The sequence below is a fragment of the Heliangelus exortis genome, chromosome 13 (assembly GCF_036169615.1).
Source record: "Heliangelus exortis chromosome 13, bHelExo1.hap1, whole genome shotgun sequence".
Lineage (NCBI taxonomy): Eukaryota > Metazoa > Chordata > Aves > Apodiformes > Trochilidae > Heliangelus > Heliangelus exortis.
Genome location: NC_092434.1, coordinates 6100231 through 6126117, shown reverse-complemented (window position 1 = coordinate 6126117; position 25887 = coordinate 6100231). Strand labels below are relative to the sequence as shown.

Here is a 25887-nt window from a genome sequence, read left to right as displayed (position 1 = left end):
ACCTTTCTATGTTACACAGTTTAGAATAAATCCTATTTTGTTACAGCATTGACACTCCCTTTTACACAGTTTTTAGAGCAGCTGAATCAGTTGTTTAAATCGTCTTAAAACATTTAACTGAAATATCTTGAAAATTAAAATTCCACTTGAAGAGACATTTGTAATTTAATCTTTCAGTATCCAGGAATAAAATTCCAGCTATGTATGCCATTCTTGTCTATGAAGATTGCTCAGCCAGGGTTGTAGTCCATGGTTGATGCTAGAACTTCCCACAGGAAACAAATATTCCTGTCAAGGCCAAAATCAGGGTGTAATTTGGTGGAGGTGAGGTTTCATGTAATTGAAATATCATAAATCTTCAGTAAATCTGTATGTAGTTATGGCACTTAAACAGTGAAGTTAACCATGACTTTGTCTTTCATAGATCACTAGATAAGCATTAGTGATTATTTTAAAAAAAAACTACAGTATTCCTAAGAAAACCTGAACTCACGAATCAGATTTCTCCTTAGTTCAACTAATAAGTGTCCATGGGAAGAAAGCTCTGTCATAGTAAATAATATATAAGATGCATGTATTTTGGAATTTTCTCTTCTATATAGAACACAAGCATAATCATTAATTAATTTAGTTTTTTGCCTATAGGCTTATTCCATTGTTTCAACTTTCCAGATTGCCCTAAGGCAAGTTCACATGATCCTTCAGTAATTAACTGTGCTGCCTAAATATACTACAACTATTATGATCAGCTGTGTTGTTACTGCCAAATATGTTTAACTGAGCCACACAGCAGTGTATCTTCATCAGAAACCACAGAAAAACACCACTTCTCCTGAGTTTATATTATGCATTTTAGAAATTATCCTGTGCTTATAGTGGAATCTGTTCCTTGAAGATATATATACTGTATCCTTTATTTGTCTGCTCTGTTAAATTTGCATATTTACAATCCCTCTATAGACAAGATGCCCAAACCTGAAGAGGCTGTAGTGCCTCTCTGATGTAAGTAACATGAAAATGTGAATGTAAATGTCCTCATACATCTTTACTGAATATCTCTCGATCATCTCTTAGAAATCTTCCTTTCTCTTATCTCCTGATTTGTTCTTTCTGTTCTTTCCCCAATTCTAGTGTCTTGTTATTGAGTAGTTTTTCTTAGATTTTGTGCCTTGACTAAATGGGCAGCTACTGTAATGCAAGGAACACTCATCATCTAGATTGCCAGATGCATAAATTTTTATCCCTTCTCAAGAGAAATAATAAAATTAAGTTATAAAAATATAAGAATTTAATGCAACATAAAAATCATGTAGTGTTTTCTGTGTTAGTCCTGGTGACTAAACCTGTGACTCTGTGACACAACAAATCCTTGACTCCATAAACTCATACAGACTGACTGATCACTTTCTTTTCATGTCTTTGCACTGGGTTTCTGCACAGGGGCAGAAATGGGAAAAGTGAAACTGAATGTTTTGTGTAGTGTGCTTGGCAAACTTCAAACCAGAAGAAACCTAAAACCTCAGATGAAAATATTTGGTGCTTAGACAGGCGCTGATATATTCTAGCAATGTGTTGTAAGTGCCTTAGCTGAATGGAATTAACCCTTCCAAAAAGAGACATGATCACAATAAATGACAAAAAGCTGACAAGAATTTATACAACTGATAAGGATTTGGTACTGTCATCAGAAAATTGAAATAAGTCCTCTGGAAATGGGATTAGTATCTGTTGGCAGTCTTTTTTCAGGTGAGTGCTCTTCATAAAGCGTTACCTAAAATCGAAAGCCAGAACATGGATCATCCCCAACATCCCAAATGCTACACCCTCAGCAATAACTGATTTTCAGCATTGAATTCCTAATGTCCTTATGGTTTCCTTGGGTTATTCAAGTGAGAACAGAAGATTTGTATTAAATCATTTTAATGGATGTAAACATTTTGATATGCTGCCAATGTAATTTCTATTTTCAAAAACTAGCAAATGCATCTTTGCCATTAAGAGACTTCAAGTTTTTCCAAAATTACTTTTCCATTACTATTTCATTTTTCTTGTTCCATATTCTGTTTCCTAATGGAATAAATCCCAAATCAAATATTCTACAGTGCCTTTGGATGCAGTAACTCTTCTGACAGAAGAAATGGTGGACATCTACTGGATAAATGTCGTATTTCAAACTTCCTGCAAGGGCTTGTGTAGTAGAAGCAGTCAGAGGGTTACTTGGAAGATGGGCAGGACTTATCTTTGGGTACAGAGAGCCATCTCAGTGGCAAGCATTCATATTCCTGCAGAGTAGCCTCCCCTCTCCCGAAAATATTCACTGTCCATCTGGTGACTTGAGCTCTGAATTTGGACCAGATTGATTTTATTGATTGCATAGTAAAGAGGTTTGTGGGTTTTTTTCTTTTTCAATTGAAGCAGTATATATACATCACTAACAAACTGCTCTGTTGGTTCTCTATAATGAACTTAATATTTATTCTGAACCATGCTTAGTATATTGTACTTATGATACCTTATGTTTAAATGTCCGTTTCTTCTGTTTTTTCCATCTACCAAGTTTAACCTGTCACTTATTTAACTTTTCCTCATTGTGCTGCCTTGAAAGTACAAGCAATGTCTCATGCTTAAAAGGAAATACCTGGTAGCTTCCGTGCCTTTATATACTATTGCACATCTTATTTTAAAATATTTCCTGTTTCTCATCACATTTTCACCATTAATAAACAAACATTTCTATACTATTTAGAAACAGTGGAATATAACAATTAAAGGCAACCTCTCCTTTAGATATCCCAAGCAATTTGACCAAAGCCACTTCTGTGTGGCTGTGTTTTAAGTTTTTTCCACATCTTTTTCCTGAAAATATTTTTAGTAGCATCTGTCAGATGCATGCCTGGGGTGGTGAGACTTTTGCTCCCACAGGAGTAACTCATGTTAAAATGAGTTTCTTTCTCTGAATCAGTTTCTCTTGGCATTTCTCAGTAAATCTCTCTGCCATTGTCTCAGCTGCCAGTTAAAGCTCCTCTTGTGTTTTAAATTGACTTTTCTTTCCAAATCTGTACCTCAGAGAGCCAACAGGTGTCACTGGTACCAGTTCTGGTACTGCCATTTTGTTGCGCTCCCTCACTGACCTCAGGTATCTATTGCCTTTGCAAGGGCATCATTAAACTCATCATTTCTTGGTGGATGTACAATGAGCACCTAGAATAACAGCAGATCCATATGGTCCCTTGGATATGAGCAGTAAATCCTCATACATGCTTGCAGTTGCAAGCAATTTTTCAAGAGCCTTGGGAAGCTTTGTGGCCCAGCTGCCATTTTCTCCACAGGGTGTTTCACAATGGCAATACTGAAATGAAAGCTCATTTCATATAGTTATATATTTCTAACATGCTTATTTGCCATCTTAATTCCTTTTCTGAATCAATACTTAGACTTCACAAGTACAACTCTAAAACATACCAAATCACATCCTTGTTACTGATTTTCTTTAAAATTAAAGTTAATTGATGTGATCAGAGGTGTGCCTTGCATCCTATAAGGAAAGCATTTCCTATAAGGAAATACTTTCTTCCATGTCCATCAATATTAGTGGTATGGAATAATATCTAGAAGACTGCATCTAAAATTGTAAGACAATCTGCTGCATAATTGAGGAACCAGCATTGATCAGCATCTCTTTTAATAGGCACAGTTTTGTCACCAGAAATTTCAAGAAATAATTGCATAGCAAGGTGCAAAAGTAGTAGAATTGAAGATGAATTATTCCAATGTTTTAAAAAACAATGAGCACAAGCTAACCTATAATCTGGCACTTCTGTTCCAGAATCTGCCATCCGCAGGTAGAGGTCATGCTTCTGCAGGAGTTGTCCATAATGTCAAAAGATGTATTATAAATATAAATTATCAGTCTTTTCCTCAGCATGCCATTGAAAAAGGAGCTGTTTAAATAGCTAAATTCAACATTTTTATAAGCTGTGGATACCAGAAGAACCTCTGAATATTGATTTTTTAAATGAATTATATAGTTCAGAATGAAATTGTTATTATAAAAATATTCAAATATTTCCTTTTTAGTGTGGTCGAAAGATTTTGCTCAATAATTTCTTTTTGCTTGTATTATAAATTGTAAGTTATAGAAATTAAAGCAAGAAAGCATGAAGATTATGTAGACATTCTGCTGAGTAGAAAGGTCTGAATTTTATCAAAACAAATCAAGTGATATTTAAGGTGCTAAGTTCCAGGACTTATTGTAGTTCTGTGGATTTAGACTCTTCTGACATTAAAACATATTTCAGAAAACTTAATTATATCCTGGATGCATACTTACCTTTTTCAATTAAAAACAAAATGTGACTTACAGGCCTGAATTACCACATCCTTCTTATGATCTACAAGTTATAATCCTGCTGGGTCCAAGTCCCTTTCTGAGAATGACATCTCAGGTGTGTCTTGGTCTCTGTGCTGAAAACCGTGTGAGAATTCTCATCCAGCTGTGTGGTGATGAGAGAAAACTGCGCTGCCTTAGCGCTGTTGGAGCAGGCAGGCAGGGATAACATGGATTTCCTGCAAAAGGAAAGGACAGATTCCAGCTTCCATTCAATTAATATGCAAAACTGGTATTCAGCTACTGCAAATACTTCTCATGGAGCGAGTGGTTGTGCATTAAGTGGTGAGTGTCGAGACCCTGAGATAATGTATTTTAATAATAGAGGAAATGAAAGCAAACGCTGTTCCTTATTTGTTGTAGTCAGGTTCCTTCATTCTTAGTCCTTAGACAATTTAACTGATTGAAACTGCTTTGGATCAGAAACTGTGTTAGCTCATTCTTCATAGGAAAAGTAATCGATTTTCTTATTTACATATCTGACAGAATTCTAAGATATGATGTTATCCTGTGAAGTAAAAAAGCTGTATCTAAAGACTCAAAAAGATGAGTCCTTTCTGCTAGTGATAAAGTGCTAAGCAACGTGAGGTGGAAATCAGTAATATAGATCTGTAGACTATTCTTAAAATTTAAAAGACTGGTAGCATTTCAAGTTAATAATACTATTAGCAAGGGACCTCAATACATTCCAGTAATGCTCAGAAGTTCTCTTACCTGGCACTGAATGCATTTCCATTTCCATTGTATGATTTCACACTGCAGTTGAAGTAATATATTCAGCTCCTTTCTCCTCTACCATTTTGTGGTCCTAGCAAGGTTGCATTTTCCATGGTACAGCAGTGCTAGTCCCATCTACTCTGAGAATGTCGGTGCAAATATTCTCAGTATATATCTTTCATACCTGGTAGTCTTCTGCTTCCTTTCCCTCTTCTTCCTTTACTGTCATTACTATTGACTGTTCTGTTATTCCCTGATGTTCTGTTTTTCCTTGATGTTGAATATCAATTGAGTGCAATTTGAAACAACGTCCCTGGCATAGAAGGATGTGATGATATTTTCTAAAGTGAAGTTTATATTAATACAGCATTTTTCCACTCCAGTCCTTTGTGTGCCACTTCCTTCACTGACACCTGCTTCTGCTGTCTTTCCCATCTTCCTTCTTGCATGCAGATCACTGCTCTTTCTGGACTCCCTTCTAATTAGAACCACAGAACAAGTGAAGACTAAGTGCAGTTCCTCTGCAACCATACTTTTTAGCCCTCTCTGGATGATTTACCCTTCTCACAATGGTTATGCACATTTTACCACTTCAGTAGGTTAAAGAGATGAATCCTTCTTGGTGCACATAGCTGCTCTTGCTGAAACTGAATGTCAGAAAAATAGAATCAACCCTTCAGAGGCTAACTCGGCTACCAAGCTCCTCCAGACTTTGACCTTTCTGTCTGTTCTGTCCATCTGAAACCTTATTCACTCCTCTCCTGTATTCAGGATGCAGGGCTCCAGACAGATCCCCTCTCTCCTCCGCCCTAAGCCAGATGTGATCCATCAAGTCTTCATTCGACTGGACAGGCCAACCTGATGAATGAACCAGCAAGGAAGGGGCCATCTGGTAAGCCAATTGTCCTCTTTCAGGCATCTTTTGGCTCTTCCTCAGCAGTGCTGTGTTCCCCAGCACGTCTGTACTTTTTTTATAGTTTTGTAGCTGGCAAAGTGTTTCTCTGGAAGCACTTCTCTTCCAAATACTGTTTAACCTTTCAGTCCTGTTTTACTTAAGTTCTGTGATGACTTCTTTCCAAGCCTCACAGAAACAAGCTCTCAGACAACTATGAAAGAGTTGTATTGCACGCTGGAAAATACAACTGATTCCCACAGCATCACATCCTTGCAGAGAGGGCCTGTTTTTATTTTTTTTTTTGTCATATGAATTCAGGACATTTATGTAAAGGTGACCCATCCCAAAACAACAAGAAACATGAGTGAAGAAATACAGGGTTAAATTATATATATGCAGTATGCCTTGATGCGTACGTGACCAAAGAGTCTTTTACTTCAGTCATTCTTAATTTATTATTTGTGCTGCTAGCAACATAATGTTGCCAAGGCACCAATTATGTTTCATTTTATAAATCAAACTAATTAAGAACCAGATGCAATCTGATTGAAAAAGATTTGAGGTCAGTGTTGTGCACCATATGTATGACAGCGCTTACTCGTGATGAGGAGATGGATTGGACAGCTGTGAATTTTCCTGCTGTAGAAGTTTCATCCTGCTCAGATACTCTAATGTACTTATCTCTCTTATTCCAGTTTCTCTCTTTAATTTCATAATAAAACTAAAGAAAAGTGAGTAACACTGCCATGAGTTTTAAGGACTAAGTCAGGGGTAAAAGATTATGAAAACAAAACTGAGGAGGAAAATAATTTGGTTAGCAAATAAACATGAAAATAAGTTTATTTTAGTAATTATGTGGAATGTAGAGGAAGGAAATAACAGAGGTAACAACAAATTGAATCTTCAGTGTAACTTAATTTCAGTCCCATAATGGGGAAAATAAACAAATTAGGGTTCTTAAAACAACTGTTTAACAGACAGAAAGGCACATTGTTCTTTATGACTCGAAGATTTCTCAACGAGTTATCAGAACAACAGTGAGATCTACAATACCATCTCTCTGGAAATTGTGTTCCAATAGCTCTTTAATTTTCAAAGGTTCCCTCATTAATATAAAACCAGAAGTTCTTGCAAGCATTAATTATAACTATAATCTAGGACTTCAAAAGTATTTCATTGTAATGTTTCTAAATAATCTCTAGATTTGGAGATCAGGATCCAGATTTTTAATCTTCAGAAAATATATTATGACATTTCTGCCAAAGTAGCACTTCATAGATGGATCTGATTCCTCCAGGTTTTCTTCAAGAAACAATTTCTGTGGTGGAAATGTACATGGACAATACACTATGTCTGATTTGTTGTGAAATAATGTTTAATACACTGGGCAGTAGGAATGATGACCTAGACCTGAAGGTTCTGGTAGGGTAAACTCTTTTTCCTCTTTTTTTTTTTTTTTTTTTGCACCTTGTTCATGTATTAGTTCCTCTCATCGTGGAATTGTTTCTTTGTTTTATCATGTTCTAAATACAGTCTGTTGAGGGGGAAAACCACTTAATTTATTAGGTGCACTAATTGTACTTTTATCAATTAATAAGACAATAATAGGAGTCCTATTTTAAGGTTTCAGTTGTAGTAAAGATTCAAAGAATCCCAACATGCTTCTGCTAGAGGAGGAATCCAAGCATGCTAAAGTGAAAATAGTGTAAGAAGGAACCATCACATATTAGCTATTAAGTTTTCCTTTGATTAGCAAAATCTACCTTTGTCATTATAATGGATATAAAGTATAGAGACTATTTGCACATAGTTCCTCTATTAAAATAGAAGGTATTAATTTTTCACCCTTAGCCTCAAGGCTTGTCTGGTAACCTATTGCACAGCTAACATCAGAATGTGAACTTAAAAGACAAAGACCATGTTCCAGTTTGCATCTTGGTTTGAATGAATAACACAAGTGGTATATAGGAAAGAAGTAATTATTGTTGGAATGACAGTCATTCTTTGAGGTGATCTGTGAGCTCTGTGTCTGTATGTTCTCCAGAACCTGTCTGGTGTGGTTGCATTTATTCCATACCCTTTCATTTCCTCCTTACTCCTCTTAAGGAGATGACTGTTCAAGTATGGGCTGTATCTCTCTGGCAACAGCAAAAATAGCAATGACAAACTGAAGGAAATCTGATTTTTTAAATCACTTTAACCAGAGCTTTGCATGTAATGCTTTAAAGAATAAGGGTGATAAAGCTTTTATTCTATTGCTGGAGGTTTTTCGTACCACTGAGGGTATTTTCCCATCAACTTCTGATTTTGTAATTTGTATGGGTGGCCTTACTCTAAAAGAGTCAGTTTGTTGGTCTTTAATTCTATCTAATTAGGACTTATTTTGTTTGGTGAGCATTCAGTAATTAATGAGATATTTGTGTAGTTATTAGTATTTAATATTTATATATTAAATATTCCTGGAATGCAATCCATTCAGAGCCCAGAAAAGACATAGAGTAACAATTTTACTGAAAGCAAAGATATCTGAGCCAAATACAGAAAATAAATTAAATACATAAGTTGACCTGTCTAGTCTGGGGAGAGAGTTTACATATCCTAAAATGATAGGATGTGCATACTTGGTAATCAGTGCTGATTATACAGGGAGTGAAGATGGGCCCCTGTTTGAAGTGAGATAATAAGGCAGCTTGTTAGGGAGAGATAAATAGAAGAACTTCAAGAAAAGGACCAGATGTCTGCTTGATGGTGCTGAAGACAGAGAGCTTGTTGGGGTCCTTCGAAAGTAGCAGGGATGGAAGTGTAGTCAGACTACAGTGAGTCAGCTGAGCTGTCTGCCCATATTAAGATAGCAAAGTCAGGTCACCCCAGCTTCTCCTAAACTAATTGTGGGCTCAAGTAAGTAAACTTCACTTTTGCTATAGGCTATGTACATTCTGGGGTGGGGCTTTTTGTTTGTTTGTATGCTTGGGGTTTTTTTAATACATCTGATTCTATAATGGAAGTCAGAAATTAAGACTGATTTGTGGAGTTTGAAATGGGGTTAGATATTACAGTCATAAACTCTAAAATGAGCATCAGTAATAATCACTGAATGGTGATGAAAGTACTTAGCTCTATTCTATAGAATGCTGGACTGTCTCAAACGTGAACGCTGACTTTTTTCTTCTATATAATTTCTTTTATGTAATAAATTACTTAACAGTTTCAAATTGTTTTCATAAAAACACATGGAATTTTTTAATTCTGTTTGTGTTTTGTAAGTAACTTCCATTCAGTCTTACCTGAAATAAAAGCTAAAAGCTAGGGTATAGGAAATAAGAAGAAATATGATCAAAATGTTTGATGTAGCCTTTTTGAACCTGTCAGTCCCTAACCTTGCTTAACTCTTTCATGTCACTTTCAAAAACATTTTCATCCATCATATATAAACTTTCTGTAAACTGTACAGTGTTTGCCCCAGTAAGAATTAAACCATTGAGATCTAAGAGCACTCTACAGGAGCGATGGTTTTTTGGTTCAGGAACAGTTCTGGAGTTCAGAATAGTTTTTATACTTTGATTATGAGTTTCCTGTATGATTTTGGACAAGTCATTTAATCACTGTGCCTGTCACTGTGCCACGCACACACTGCAGACATTCTTTTAACACATGGATCATGTATGACATTAATGGCAGATATTAGCAGCTCCCTATGGGCTGGTTAAGAATAAGATTTTGAAGAGTGCATTACGGTGTCTTTTTGCTTCTTCTGACACTCCCCTTTACAAAATATCAATTTATTCCATGGCTCAGGGAAGGAAATGAGGAAGCCTAATTAGCCACAGTCTAATGACAACTGTGGCTAAAGCAGTGTTGGATCTTTGATACAAGCTGGAATACCAAATACAGAGAAATGTACTTTAGACTCAGTTCTAGACCATGAATCTCCTTCTATAACATCTTTATCTATCTCACAGCATTACAACTTCTGTCTTTGTACTACTATGCTGTATTTTTAAATCAGAAAAATGATCTTTTGTAACAAATCAACTTTCTCTTATTTTGTGCTTGTCTTCAGCTGACATGCAAGACAAAAAGATGTATTTGCTAAAAACTTCATAGACTTCTGATGCAGTCTGGCTACCAGAACCACTTAGTTCAAAACTTTTTATAATGAATAGCTTTTTCTAGAATGAAATTTTAACTTTGCAGGTTAATATGAAGAGAATTAATCAATAAGATATTGTCTTTTTTGTTGCACATATATTCCAATTATAACAAACAAATATTTTAATATTTGCAGAATCTTCATCTTTGGAGATAGACAAAATCTGCCTGGACATAGTCCTGGGCTCTAGGTGGCTGTGCTTGAGCAAATGTTAGGCCAGGTGACCTCCTGATGTCCCTTCCAACCCCATCCATTCAGTGATTCTATGAAAATTCTAGAACATTTATGAACTGATGCTATAGTTTGCAGATAATTACAGGTACAAGAATTGACTTTATAGAATCTCTACGGTGGTGAGGCAGAATTCAAATGCTGACATCTTTCCTTGGCTCCTTTTTATTTCCATTAATGTGTTGTGTTCACAACATATATAGCAAAGTTGGGGTCTTGCAGTACATGCCCATCTTGAAATGTACCTGTATATGCATATGTCTTCCTTTAGACCTACTTTGATTCTCAGTAACCTGAGGGTGTATGCTAGTTTGGAACTTCTGGCTATGCTAGGTTTTGTGTACAAAATATTTACATAGTGTGCAGTAATGTTCCCAAGAGTATATGGAATATATAATTTGGAAACTTTATACAATCTATTCCACTTTATAGAAAGGTAATTGGTTTTTTCACTTACTGAAATTCTTTTTCCAGATGCATTTTGCTGTTCCCTGCATTTCAAGTGACCATTAGTCTTCACCATAGGACACATATACTCGCTGAGGTGGTCATAATAGGACATAATGTGTATATTTTGGGTGTAAGACAGAGGTATAAATTACTGCCATTAATGGCCTGATGATACAAATTGTTATTGTTATATGTAATCTGCATATGAGAATGTCTTCAAAAAGTCATTACCACGCTGCCTGTGTGCCCAGGGGCAATCTTACACCATAGCATTTCATTCTTTCAAATTGCAAAAAGTTAATATAACTCTTGATGACATTTACAAAAATGTACAATGGCAACCCTTTCAGTTCTCTCACACAAATTATTATTAGTGAAGTTGAAGGGAGTTCTGCATATATAAGAACTGCAGGATCTGGCATTTTTTAAAATCAAAGTCACAATTTTTTCTTAAGTGGTACCGGCACAGGAAAATGTGAAGTCTAAATTTTTTTAAATTTATTTTCTGACTGAAAATGCCTCAGCCATGCTGTCATATTTAACTTTGTATGCTCTTTGGCAGAGAGTATACATTCTAAATTTCTTCTCGCTGGAAGTGGCTATGGCAAGGTTATAAACCCCTGAGAACTGGCATTTTGTAATGGAGCTGCTGACATGATCATTCTTACACCAGTATAAAAAGGGAACATTCCAATAAATGCTGGTTGGTTTTTTATTGTCTGATATACCACTGTATTTTAAAATGAACATTATAAAAACACATAATAGTATAATTAAAGTACAATGGTGCTCTAATTGTTATAACAAAACTTCTATATGGATGATACATCTGATTTCAGATTCAGTTTTAAAAGACTTATATGATCTATTGGTAATGGTTTGGTTTTTTTTTAATTCTTACTGTGTGCATGTATATGTTCCACATAGAGCTGGAGAAGACAATCATCATGGAACAGAGCAGTGGATGTTCAGTTTCTTAGTGTGAAGCTCAGTTCAATGCCAAAAGCACATCACATTTAAAAATCAAAATGTTCCTTCTGAAGTTTTCTTATTCTTACCATGGCATTCCTAGTTTACATTCTAGAAAGAAAGGTTCAAGTCACACATCTGTGATTGTCTTCATAGTTGCAAAGGCTTTGAACTTTTCTATACCCTAGAACAGAGTAAGGAAGGTAAAGAACATGGGATGAAATTTTTGGAACTTTCCATCAGTTGCCACAAGTCCTATGCACTTCCTTGAATCTGCTGGAGATTTAGCTTTGCACATGCAAGAACTTTGAATCAATGTCATGTGTAAAACTGTGTCTCACAGTGACCTGAGGGGCTTAGGTCCCTTTCATAAATATCTTTCATTGGTTTCACCTCTTAAACTGCGCTTGTAAGTACACAGTCATAGAAAGAATAAGAATCCGTAATCCCTAAAAAGAGATAGAGACGGCAAAAACTTGGGATATTTTGGCTTTTTTATTTGTTTTTTCCGTATTTTGTTGGAATTTGATAACACGATAGTGGAAAGTTCTTAGTTCAAATGCAAAATATAGCCATTTTTAATCAAAGCATTATAACACACAGTATTACATTCTGAAAGTTTTCGGTTAAAATAACAAGATAATAGAACTAACTAGAATGTGTAGATTTCAAAAATGATCCATCACTCTATGCAAATTGGTGTTTTAATAATGTATTTTTAATGCTAAGCACATTTGACAGCCATTTCATCTCTCTTTCTAAACTGGAGCTTGGCAACCTGCATTAATTCTTACACTTTACAGATGTAACATTCAATGCACACGCCATGTAGTGATGTGATCCGAATAAAGTAAAGCATGTCAAAGCAATGTGATTATTAGTAAACAAGTTTGTGGCTGGCTTGTTGAATATAGAGGAGAAAAATGAGAGGCAAAAGGCAGTGCTGTTTTAGCATATCTTACATCTTCACTGAATTTGCTTCAGCTTATGGGAGTGTCAATCATAACTGGCACTGGGGGATTCAGAAGAGATAAATGAGCGTAACGTCAGAGAGGGTAAGATTAAAATCAGCCCAGACAGCTGTGGTAACTCTGTATCTTAAACAGACCCAAAGCCCAAAGTTTCCTGGCTGGACCTGCCATAAGTATCTGTGTATGAAAGACAGAGAAAGATACCAGGTCCTAATTATTTCTCTGTCTCACTTGTAATAAAACTAGTATTGTTTCAGACTCAATGTGTGCTTCTACATTAGTATTTCCTTGGCAGAGATTATCTTTCTTTTCTTCAATGGGTTAAAAACCAAGGTACAAAATGTTAGAGTTGATGCTAGACTGCAAGTGACCATATAGGTGTGTTTGATTATAGCTCTGCTGGACTAAAGGTCAAAGGAAAGTTTTAGAATACTTAAGAGACAATTATCTAAAGTTCAGACTTTTCCAAAGGAATAGAACTAGAAATTATACAGACTATTATCTAAAGTTCACACTTTTCAAAGGAAAAAGGTAGGAGGAAATGCTTATTCCATCAGTTTGCTGGTTATTTGTCTGTGGTTTTATATTCTGTCAAGAATTTATTTACTGCATGTTCTGCATCAGAGTGGTATTAACATGATTATTCTCCTCTCCAAGAAATGATAACCTATGAGAGTGATGTATTTATTATACATGATTAAATATTACTTTGCTTGTGATTCAAAATTCCCAGCAGCATTTTTTATTTCTGCAAAGGAATATATGACCTGGAAATGTGTTTAGGTTTTTATTCATTGTTTGAATTCAATTGTTGTGTCAGCTCTGTTTTGGCGTGTTATTATTACTTAGGCCAACTGGTAAAGAAAAATTAATCAAGATACAAAATATGTGACATTTTCCACTTCTCCATGTCAATGTATTTTCTCCCATGAAACCCTTTTTTTTCTGTGTTCTTGTTGGTGCTTTAAAGGATTCTGGAAAGTTCAGGTCTCTAGAAAAATAAAAATTCATTGTTTAGAATGTTTAGTGAATTGCCATTATATATGTCAGTATGGAATATGACTTACTGTGGTGCAGGAAAGACAGTTTGATCAGTCAGCTGAATTTTTATAGCACAAAACTTTTTTATTTGGAACCTGCTGTCTGCCATCAAATTTGATAACTGTCATCAATCTGCTTTTCTGAAGACATCACAGATTTTTGACATTCATGAAAAGCAGGTCAGTTTGAAATACCTGTGAATGCTTCAGTGCCCATATGGTTTGGCTATCATAAATCAGACAAAATATACTACAAAAATGGCATCTTTTTATTTTCAGAATATTTTATAAGCCTTCTACTTCAATAGAACATTTATGCCTTTGCCATGCAGATTAGGCAAAGAGTGATCTTCCTTGTAAACTGCTATTCAACAGGATTTTGTTTGGGACACTCAACAAGGAAGATTTTCCTAGTATATGTGTAAACTATTACACATGACACCATCATGTATATATATACATATATATTAGATCTCAGAGAAATGTATTCAGTGTGCATAAATACACCCATGTTGAAAATACTAAGTTTAATCATGAAAAAAAAAAAATTGCTATACCTAAAAGATGATCAGAGGGCTGGGGCACCTGTCCTGTGAAGACAGGATGAGAGAGTTGGCACTGTTTAGCCTGGAGAAGACTCCAGGGAGACTTCAGGCAGCCTTCCAGTTCCTGAAGGGACCTACAGGAAAGCTGGGCAGGGACTTGTAGTGATGGGGTGAGGGGTGACAGCTTTAAACCAGAAGGGGGTAGATTCAAGTTAAACTTTAAGAAGAAATTCTTCACTATGTGAGGTGAGACACTGGCCCAGGTCACCCAGGGAAGTTGTGGCTGTGTCCTCCCTGGGGGTGTTGAAGGCCAGGCTGGAGCAATCTGGTCCAGTGGGAGGTGTCCCTTCCTATGCAGGGGACTGCAATGAGATGATCTTTAAGGAACCTTCCAGCCCGAGCCTTTCTATGATTCTATGAATAGATTATTTTTCATCTAGTAACAACTGGCAAGTTTATAGCATGTAAACTCAAAACTGTTCCCTTTTAATCAGGTATTCCTCTAGAAAATGTTACAGCCTAAGGCAGAAACAAATACAACTGCCTTACATGGACACTGGTGTATCTCTCAAAGCATTTTAATGGCATTTCTTTGGAAGCAAGAAATTGATGCTTCCAACTTGTACTTCAGTGTAGTCTGAAATATAGAAATTGGTTCTTCATCTTCGGGCCCATCTGTGAATAATGTTCTACCAGGTGAATATTGACTTTATTCTCTGAGTTGCAGCTTCTGCATTTTGTGCAAGATCAGAAAGCAGGTCATGAATATTCCTTCCCACTGCTTTTGTGACTACAGGAATAGAAACAAAATAATTTCAAAATAGTTGAGTTGACAGATACCAAATGTGATTAGAAAATTGTTGGGGCTACAGTCATTGGTCTTTTTTCTGCACTTGATACTACAACCTAAGTAAGTGTTATTTGGAAATCTTTTCACAGAAAGGTGTGTACCTTGATAAAATTCATAAAATATGCAAAAGAATAATGATTAAGGTAGGGCTTACAGCTCGTGGAGTATATACAGAGACTTTTTCAGACTTCTCTGTCTTCTGAGTATTTTATTAGTTCTCAGTCTCTAAAATAGGAATCTATATTCCACTATTTCTGTGTCGTTATGTTTGAATTTTGAAGAAAAACAAAAATATCAGTATTTATACAGATCTTTTGAAAATCTGTGTTTAACACTGCAAGGTCTACAGTACTGAATAGTAAGTATTAGAGGCAATGCATGCATGATTTAATAGTTATGCAAAGAGCTGAAATACTTGGTATTCTCTTAAATGTTCTCTTCTGGTGCATTTGCAGGTGACTGCTAAATATTATATAGTTAACATTCTCAGAATGTTGCATATTCTATTTCTTTCTTCCTGTACTTCATCAATTTCCACTGAAAACTTTATGGTAACAACTTAATTACTCAGTTATTTCAAGTTTTTATGTGAGAGTAGCTGCCATTTATGAACTGGGAAAGGAAATGAATGAGCTATCCTTGTCTTTTTATTATCATAAGAATCAGGGATTGTCAGAGTAAGGATATTCTTGCTGTTCTTCTACTTCTGCTAAAGGACTCCTATTACAGAGAATCTGTTTTAGACTAAAAAAATGTACAAAAAAGATAGCCCTAATAAACATGAAGAAATACATATTTCTGTCATTCTATGTTTCTAACTGTAAAGTTTCCATCTAAAATTCTTTCTTCGTATAAGTAACATACCCAGCATAGATAACAATTTCTACCAGGGAGTTGTACTATGAAATTAATACCATTAATGATTTGATCTTTTTGAGAAGATTATAAAAGCGATAGAAAGTGAAGACAGAAAAAGAGCTATGTAGGTGTAAGGTCACACAGCAGGGGAGTCCACTGATCTTAAAATATTAAAGACACCAGGAGAAAAGTAAAGAATTGCATTAATGTGTGCAGAGAAAAATGACACTTGAACATAAACTGCTTTTGTTTTTTACTTTTGCTGTGTCATGTTATTGGCTGACTGAAATTGCAACGTGCATTTTTGTACAAAGTGGAAGATGAAGTTGACTGCTGCCTGCTAATTTCACTGCCAGATTGATGTCAATGCCCATTCAAGTCACTCATGTCCAGCAAATACAAAGTCGCTTTGTATTATAATCATTACATGCACTTTTTCTCAAAATCCTTCATTCAAGAACCTCAAAAGAGATCAGGGGGGCTTGAGAACAGTTGGGAATCTGCAGGAAGCACTTGGCCCTGTGGTAAGCATGTCCTCAGTTGGGGTTACTCAAACTACTTTTATCTAGAAATCACACTGAACATCTTGCAAAGGCCTTCTGCATCCTCATTCCTTGTTCCAGCTGTGAGGGAGATATTCCTGTAACAGTCTCTTTCATGGTTGTTTTGCAGATCTGCTTCTAAACTTCAGAAGCTGAGTGTCATCCAGTAATTTAAATGATTGATTTGGTTTTTTGTTTATAACAAGGTAAAAATAAGCCCCAGATCTGAACTGTAGTTATGTACTCCTGGAGCTGTGTGACCTAGCACTGATGAAAATTTTATTTTTTTTTATGAGTTAAGACAATTATTAAGATCACTTACTTTACACTTTTCCTCAAGCCTGCAGGACAGAACACAGCCCCTGGGCCATGCCTAGTAGCTGGTACATCAGCAGTGAAAAGGCAGTTAACAGGACACTGGCACTTCTATGAATTCTACAATCCCTTCCCCACATGAGAGGGTGTAGTATTCGGGGCATTTATTTTGCTTAACAGTGTCAAAGGGCCTCATGAATAATTTACCCCACTGACTTGGTGTCTCTCTTGGCCTCTGGCAGGTAACCTTAGAATTTTACTAACAGAGAAGGGGTCTTTTTTACCTCATGTAGTTTTCCTTGTTTTGGTAAAAGTAACATGAATAAATAAATAACCTGAACAGCACTATAATGAAGGATCAGCAGGTTAATGGGAAAGATGAGTGCAAAGTGATTGTCCCCTCTCCAGCTGAGCACCTGCTGCCAAGTTAATTCCTGCAGCAGTGCTGGAGGTTGTTCCTGGAGGAGATTCCTGCTGTTCTATCAGTGATGGGTAAGAACAATGTCCATGAGTGGAGAAAGCAAATCAGATAAATTGAGTTTATTGCTAAACAACTGCTAGGATTTATGTTCAATTTCTAGGAATCAACTAAAATGTCAATTAGAGAGTCATTGTTCTTCATTCAAGAGTCATGTCTCCAGCAACTCCAAGGTGTATCTATTTTATGACATAGCAAAGAAGAGGAAGGAATTTGATGATGAGCAAAAGTCCCAAGGCAAAACAGAGTGCTTGCCATTTTCCTTTTTCTAGTGACTACTTCTGATTGCTGTTTTTTTCACAGGCACAACAAACTGAATTTAAATCTAAAGCAGCATAAAAAAAAAAAATTATTCTCTCCTTGTCTTTCATCTTTTCTTACCTAGTACTAACTATTCAACCCTTACACCTTAATTTACACAGAAATAGTTCAACTAGTGTTCCAAATATCTTATGTTTTGTTTGATTTTTTTTTTTTTAACTTGAATTGATAACTACTACTGGTACCAGGCAGTTTCTTATACTCAGCATAGCTTCAGTCCTTGGCAGAAAAGGGCGTTTTACTTTTTCCATCTCTCCCCTTTTCTCGTTTTTTCTGTCCTCTTCTATTTGTCTCTTTATAGTACTCTTCCTTTTTTAGATTGTTTTACTCTCTGATTCTGACTTATTAGAATTTCTTTGAACCTGGCAGAGTAGCAGTGAGTGTGTACAAAAGATGGAAGGGATCTGAAGCTGTCACCAACAGGAGCAGCTGCTTTCTTTCTATTTCTTCCTAAAACAAGTGCCTTTACCTCTTTTGCATATCTGTAAAGGGCAGGGATGCTGGAAGCTCTGGTTTGGGCAGAGAAGGACTGTGCAGGCTTGTATGAAGGAACAGGCTGTGTCAGAACATTTCTAGGGCACAAGAAGACACTGTGTAGTATAACTGTAAAAATCTCTGGAGTTCTGAATAAAGGACTACAGATGTGACACATCTTAGTGGTTCTGTCTCGAGGACAGAAAGAGCTAGAAATTGAGCCTCACATAGTTTTTTTCTCATTTGAAAGGCTTTTTCTCATTTGTAAGCAAATGGATTATGGATGAAACATACACTGCGATATTTTTCATTTTGCAGGAGAAAGCCAAATGGACAAAGTTATTTTTCAGTGTTTGAAAATGAGGGAGTGGAGAGGAGGAAAAGAGTGCTGACAGGTAAAAAATGAGCCTTCTACACAGCAGAATAGGTGCGGTAGTGACTCTGCTAAAGCTTTACACAATCATATGCAGGAAAACTTAACTACAGTGTTACTTAACGTAACAATTACTAATTAACATAACTGCTCCTAACATAACAGCTCCTTGCCCTTCACCTAGAGAGCAAGTCTCACGCTGGAAGTGGGTTAATTTTCACATGTGTGTGTTTAAATCTCTGACACATTCAACCAAGAAGGAAGAGAGCAGTTTCTGTTTAATTCTAAACGTCTGCTAATTAAAATAATAGAATCACGGAATCATAGAATACAAGTCTGAAAGAGACCTCAAGGATCATCTGGTCCAACTTGAGATGGACACTGCTTGAATTCCAGTTTCTTAGTCACTAAAAGGGAAAATAAGCCTTCCTCTTTTCCTCTTGTATAAGATAATTACTCCGTGAGCTTAAATATCGAAGAATCTTTCTTCATCTTTTGTTTTATGGCAGTAATGAATTAACCTTATGACTTATATACTGATTGGTATCCTGATATAGGTTCAAGACATTTTAAAGTTTAGTAATGTTTCATTCTGTGATCATTATATTCTGTAGCTACCTTTATGCTTTATTAAAATGCCTCCTCACCAAGAAAGACTTCAAGAATAAAAGACTGCTTTTTTTTCTTTTTTTTTTTTTTTTTTTTTTTGTGTGTGTGTGTGTGTGTGTGTGTGTGTGTGAAAAATGTCTTTACAGTATTGGCTTTATGAATGTTTTCCCCTTCATCCTCCTCTTCTGCTTCTTCTGCTTTTTGTACATTGTAGGCTGCCAGCTATTTCAAGCAAACACGTGTCTTTTATACTGGGGCAGTGATATATGCTACACAGATATCATGGGCTGTCAGAAATGTTCCTGGTGATCACAGTACAAATTAAACATTTCTAAACTATTGCATGTTTTCAAGTGAGTACCTCACCAGTACCAAGATCAAAGTCAATACAAATCTTTCTTACAGCTCTCTATGTATATGCATACACACGTTGTCATATAGTTCAGGTACCTTTTTTTGGTTTAAAGTCAGGAACCAGGTCTTTGTTGCATCTGTCATATGAACGCTGCCTGTCTTTCAAGTCTTCTCTTCCTTATGCCTGCCACAGAACTCTCAGTAATTTCTTTCCTTCCATAGAATGGCATTTAGTGATTGCACGTGCCCATTTTACAGCACCAAATACCAGGAGGCTTACTTTTATTCATGATACTTCAGGAAAATTAGCTTTGGTAGCACAGGGGAAGGGAGGTTAACAAAAGGAGCTACAATCTCCTTTTCCCAAATGCGATGTGCAGCTTTATTTTTAAATTGTCATTGGATTTCTCAGTAGGACACACTCATTCCTACTCTATACGCCTGTCAGAATCTTTTTATTAATTTCTGGTGTTATTTTTGATGAAAGAATGCAGAAGTCAAACTAGTACAAGTCAACGTGCACTCAGTATATATAACTCATAATACTGAGTTAGTTGTTTGGGTTTTTTCACAGAATAAAGCAGTCAAACACTAAGTGAATATTTAAGTTAGTAAATAAATAAAAGTGTTTTGAATATTTGAAATGCTAATCAGACTAATCAGGGTTTATACATGAGCATTCTGGCACATAGAAGATCATTGAAGTTTGATAGTATGTTGCTAAATGGCTAGAATCTGTAATTCTCACTGCTGCACAAGAGAATCTATATGATTAAGTAAAATGAACTAATTTCTTAACGGGTTACAAAGATTAATTACAATTAATACTATTTAAAGTATCACACGCACCACATGATATGTGTAAGTATTCAGAGTTACAGTGATGGTGAACTGACTATGAGAGGTTTAACTGTGCATGCAAAAGAGGACAAAAATGCATGTATAATTCATGAGTTAAGTGTTCAGCTTTATATACATAGGAAAGGCAAATGTCTGTATTTGCCAGGAAATGGCATGAGTCCTAATACTGGCACAGCCTTAGTCATTGTTATGTTTAAGGATAAAGGAGCCTCTGTTGGCATCCTGTGAGAAGTTCAGTGTGGCACCTTTCTGAAATCATGTTGAAACATTACAAAGAGCAAAGAATTTTAATTTAGTTTTTGCTAATCCCTCATTTCCCCATCTTTGCTTTTGTACTGCCTGTATTTTTCTGACCACTGTCACCAGCCAAGTGGGTAGCAGCACATGTATTATGAGAGCTGATAAGAAGTAACTTTATGTCAAGGTCAGGTGCTGTGCAGTCAGCATGCCTTTATATTTCTCAAATTAATTATCTGTATATGTGTACAGAGGTAAGAACATTCTAGAATTACTTCTGTCTGCCTTCATAGGAGATAAATTCTGTTTTGGTTTGTTCTCTTTTCATCATTTAGGTCTACTAAATGTTCAGAGCACCAAAAGCTAGGCCTGCATTTTTTAATATATTCAGCTTTTCCGTTGTCTTTTAATAAAAAAAGAGGTATCCTTTCTAGCAGGGCAAAATATTGTGTAATTTCTGCTTCTAATGCACAGAACATTTGTTTTAATTGATAAATGTACTTTATTAAGTTTGGGTTACTTTAACATTTCATTTCACTGTTGTACTGGTTGAATTTTTATGACTGTGTGACTTGCTAACCAGTGATGATTCATGCTGGAAATATGTCTTCAGGCATGTATGCAGAGATGAAAGTGAGTGGTTGTCAGTAAGAGCATAGCACGTGGTGCAAGAAAACGTGTATGTTGGGCTCTGGGCAGCCAGGCAGAAGTGGGAAGGATTTCTGTGTCACGTGCTGCTGCTATAACGAGTGTATTAAGGTGCTTCTGCACTCACACAGAGGTTTTCTGAATACAATAGGAAAAAGCTGGGGCTTTACCAGTTACTCTGTGTGGTGAAACTATGGAAATTTTCCCTTTTCCAGATAATACTCTCAGCATATTGGCAAAGCACAGTGGGTTCAGCCGGCAGAAGCAAGAAGTTTATCTACTGCCAATCATCATTAGTGACAGTGGGAATCCTCCCATGAGCAGCACCAGCACTCTCACCATTCGGGTCTGTGGCTGCAGCAGTGATGGGATTGTCCAGTCCTGTAACGTTGAAGCATACGTCCTGCCCATCGGACTCAGCATGGGAGCCCTGATTGCAATATTAGCCTGCATCATTTTGCTGCTAGGTATGTATTCATTTCACAGCCTGCTGGTAAAAACTGTCCTGATTCCTCGGTGGCTGTAAGTAAGTGGAGAAGTCACACATAAGAATATACAGTCTTACTGAGCACAATGTGCAGCAGTACTGAGAGACCTGTCAGGACCGTATCCCAGCTGCACTAAGAATTGGATAATGTAAAGCAAATGCCCAGCCTGAAGTAGTCTCACATGCAAGGTATGGAATGTGAAACCTAAAATCAAATCAGCTGTGCTAAGTAGGAAGTATCGCAGCAAGTTCCACATGATGCAAAATAGATCGGTTGCATGTTCTACAACTTATACAAGTTTATTCTAGATGTTACAGGCATAAGAGACATTATAGTTTAAAAGATAAGAAGCACTTTATATTTTAATAAAACGTTTAAAAATTGTATACAGCATCAAGAAAGGGAGAGAAGAGCAAGAGAGAGGCCTATTTCTGCTCTTTGCAGCTCACTTTGTAAGGGATTTTCATGAGTAAATCAGATTTAAGCATTAGTTCTAAAAAACACGTGTAAGCAAGTTAGAGCTTTTTACACATCTCTCCATGATTCTGAAACCAATATATTTAAGCTCTTTCTTTCTCCCTTACCTCTATTGTATAGTGTCTTTTGCAACATGTAAAAAAACCCCAGAACTCTGATTTTGTAAAACTCCATCTATAATCTAGATCATTATAGACTAACATTCAGTGAATGATGGTACATTGACTTCACCTATGTTTGTAATTTTTCCTCTGAATTTGAGACTCAAAAATGAAAGTATGCAAAATCTTATTGGTTATATAAAATTAAGATTCAGTTGCAAATAGGAGCTGATAATTGCAATATAGGGAACTAACCAGAGCTTCAGAAAAAATCCTCATTAACTGTATGGAGTGGAAGTTACAGATATTTCAACTTTTCAGTACTGGTACCACTCTCATTTTAACTAAAAGCAACTTATCCCAGTCCACAATTATGCTTAACGTGGTGCTTTGATTGGAATTTTTTTACCTAATTGGCCTGTGATGCTTTCTTTGCAGTCATTGTTGTGCTGTTTGTAACACTAAGAAGACACAAGAATGAACCTCTAATCATCAAAGATGATGAAGATGTGAGGGAAAATATAATACGCTACGATGATGAAGGAGGTGGAGAAGAAGATACAGAAGCTTTTGACATTGCAACTCTGCAAAATCCAGATGGAATTAATGGATTTTTGCCTCGTAAGGATATTAAACCTGATCTTCAGTTTATGCCCAGGCAGGGTCTTGCACCTGTTCCTAATGGTGTTGATGTTGATGAATTTATTAATGTAAGGCTCCATGAAGCCGATAACGATCCCACAGCTCCTCCATATGACTCTATCCAGATTTATGGCTATGAAGGAAGAGGGTCAGCAGCTGGTTCCCTTAGCTCATTGGAGTCCTCTACATCAGACTCAGATCAGAATTTTGACTACCTCAGTGAATGGGGTCCTCGCTTTAAAAGACTTGGAGACCTTTACTCCGTAGGAGAAAGCGACAAAGAAACTTGACAGCGGATTACAAACTTTTTCACTGTTGACTTCATGGTCATGTAATATTCTAGGGCCACTGCTGTTAGTTAAAACTAATGTGGATTTTTGTTTTAGAGGCAAGTTTAGCGCCAGTCATCTATAAAAACAACTACATTGTAATGTTGAACCAAAAAAAAAAAAAAAAAAAAAAGTATGTGTTAGGAGGTTAAGTCTTGTGGAGTGTGAAGTAAAGTATGTGGAGTGTCTAGAAGTCTCTGGATATTTGATATTCACTTGACCACTCTGAAGATGGAGATTTGGATCTTTGATTATCTTCAGTGAATTGAAAAGAACAAAAAGAAATTGGTGCTTTCTTAGAAAATGGACTTGCAGGGATTTTGCTGTTGAACAGTAGGTCCTGCTAGTATGCGTAAAGCTAATGGTTTGTTTCTGCATTGCCAACAAAGATCCCGCCACAGAAATGTTAAAAGCAATATCTTGGTCTTCTTAGCAATGCTGAATAGAATTAGCATTGTAAATTCCTACTGGCTTCTGCTGTGTAGTGACCATACATTGTACATACAGTAATTGTTGGCCACGTAACCACAGACTGAATATCATCTTTTAAAATTGTGTCAAGCCTTAAAATATTCACATGTTCTTAATCCATTCCAGTGATGGGTAATAAATCCTACTATTGTGCAGAGATTCAGAGTCAGGGCTACAAAAACTTGCTTTACAAAAGTATCTTTTTCTAGAAGAAGAATCAATTCTGTGCTTCGTCTTCTGAAAGGAAAGAAAAAACTGTGAAGGGGTATGGACTTACGTATATGAAAGAATTGTTGATTTTATTGCTAAAGATTGAATTTATTTGTTTAATCTTTGAAATAAATATTTTATTGATGTCCATTACTGCTTTTATTTATTAAGACTGATACTCTATAGCGTAAGATTATGACGAAAATTAAATTATATCCATTAATTTTTTTTCTATATATAATGAATGTTTAATACATGTACATTTTGAAAAGGAAAATGAAAAATTGTTGCAGGTTAAAGCAGTAAGCTATCCATTTACAGTAGCTAAATTTTAAGAGAATGCTGGCAAGAATAAAACTTTCCCAGAGAAAACTTTTGACAGTTTTATATCTTCCTCATAAATCTAGTACCTGGTGTTTTTAATACAAGCACAAACAGCTGGAAGTAAACTGGTTCATGTGAATATTTAAACTATAGACTTTTAGAAATCCACACATAACACAGTACAGTTAAAAAACATGCTTATAGTTCTCCACTGTATTAGAGCAGGAACCAGTGTGTACATAATTTTACTGCTTATGTTATTAGCATTTCTTTTCTATAATATTCATAGTGATGCACCAGGGCTCTTGCACACAGAGAAAGAACAACACTAGAAGCTGCAAGCATACTCAATTTGTAATGCAAACTTGCCATTTAGAAGTAGCAATTGTATAATAAAACTACGTATTACATGCAAATCATTTTAATTTTCTACTTTGTTTTGAAGCTATATTATTGTTTGTTTATTTACTCCATGTATTGTATTCAGAGAAACTCCTGTATTGTTTCCTACTTTGTGAAATATATTTTTATAAATATTTTTTGTGTTATTGCTTTTCTTTCAGTTTTATCTGTACACTGCTGAAAGGAATCTGACTGAATAACTTAATAGTTTGTTGAGGGATGTAGTTCCTTCAACATAATTTATTTATTATTTGAATACACTCAAAATAAGAAAGGATAATATTTGAAGCAATTTTGACAGTGTTTGCAGAATTAGATATGCAGCAGCCTGTGACCACAGGAGTTATGTGTGTCTAATTCACTGTGCCATGCTGAAAAAGAAACTCAAGCATTTTTGCTGAAGTATTGCTAGTGAAAACAATCCCCTCTCTTGAAGCTCCTCAGTAATATTTCTTCTGAAAACAAAAACATCGTAATAAATGACCCCCAATTTTGCTTTATTTCAAAACTGAAACATTTACTTCATGTTAGCTGTGAAATGGCTTGTTCTAATGACTACAGTTTTCTGGTAAGTACTATGCTAACACAACTTATATAATTATTGCAAAGATTTTATTGAAATTAAGGAAGTATCCAATACATTTAATTTACTCTGTGTTAAAAGAAAATGCCTCTGAATAACTTTATCTAGCAATTTTACTATAAACACTTAAGTCATCTAAAGATAGAAAAGAAGCAGTCATCAAGATTTAAATGAAATCAAACATATTTATGTAACAGGCTGTAATAAAACCACATTCTTAATAATCACTTGCATAAAGCGCCCTGAAGTTCTGAATTGCTGTGCCAAATCCAATGGCAGTGTAAATGGAAAAGTCCAATTTAAAACAGGCTGAGCCAATTTCTGGTCTACATCCCACTCCTGGGAGCAAAGGAAGGAGCTGTGAGATATGGATCACATTATTGTCTATAGTCACATAAGCATTTAGGGCAAGTAGCTCTGACTATGAGTTGTAATATATACTGTAGAGTTTTGCAAAGCTCTTTTGTAGGAAAACTCACAAATGGATAACCTTCTGATTGCCTTTTTGATTGAAAGTTCCATCTGAGACCACGACAGCGTAGTCAGTAATAAGATTTCCAGGAAAAAAAAATCCCATCACTGGCA

At 35.9% G+C, this 25887-nt stretch overlaps 1 protein-coding gene across 3 annotated transcripts in view; it reads left to right on the top strand.

Annotated features, from left to right (window-relative positions):
• Positions 1-24855, top strand: part of CDH8 (cadherin 8) — a 141097-nt gene extending 116242 nt beyond the window's left edge. The window contains exons 1-3 of one of the 3 annotated variants that reach the window (XM_071756675.1): positions 5891-5996; positions 21491-21742; positions 22780-23856. In XM_071756675.1, coding sequence (XP_071612776.1) covers positions 5966-5996; positions 21491-21742; positions 22780-23273 — 777 coding nt within the window. In that variant the 5' untranslated portion in view covers positions 5891-5965 and the 3' untranslated portion in view covers positions 23274-23856. Of the gene's footprint in view, positions 1-5875; positions 5997-21490; positions 21743-22779 lie in introns of those variants that run through there. The other 2 variants (XM_071756671.1, XM_071756672.1) reach the window with 2 other exon arrangements.
• The last annotated feature ends 1032 nt before the right edge of the window (positions 24856-25887 follow it).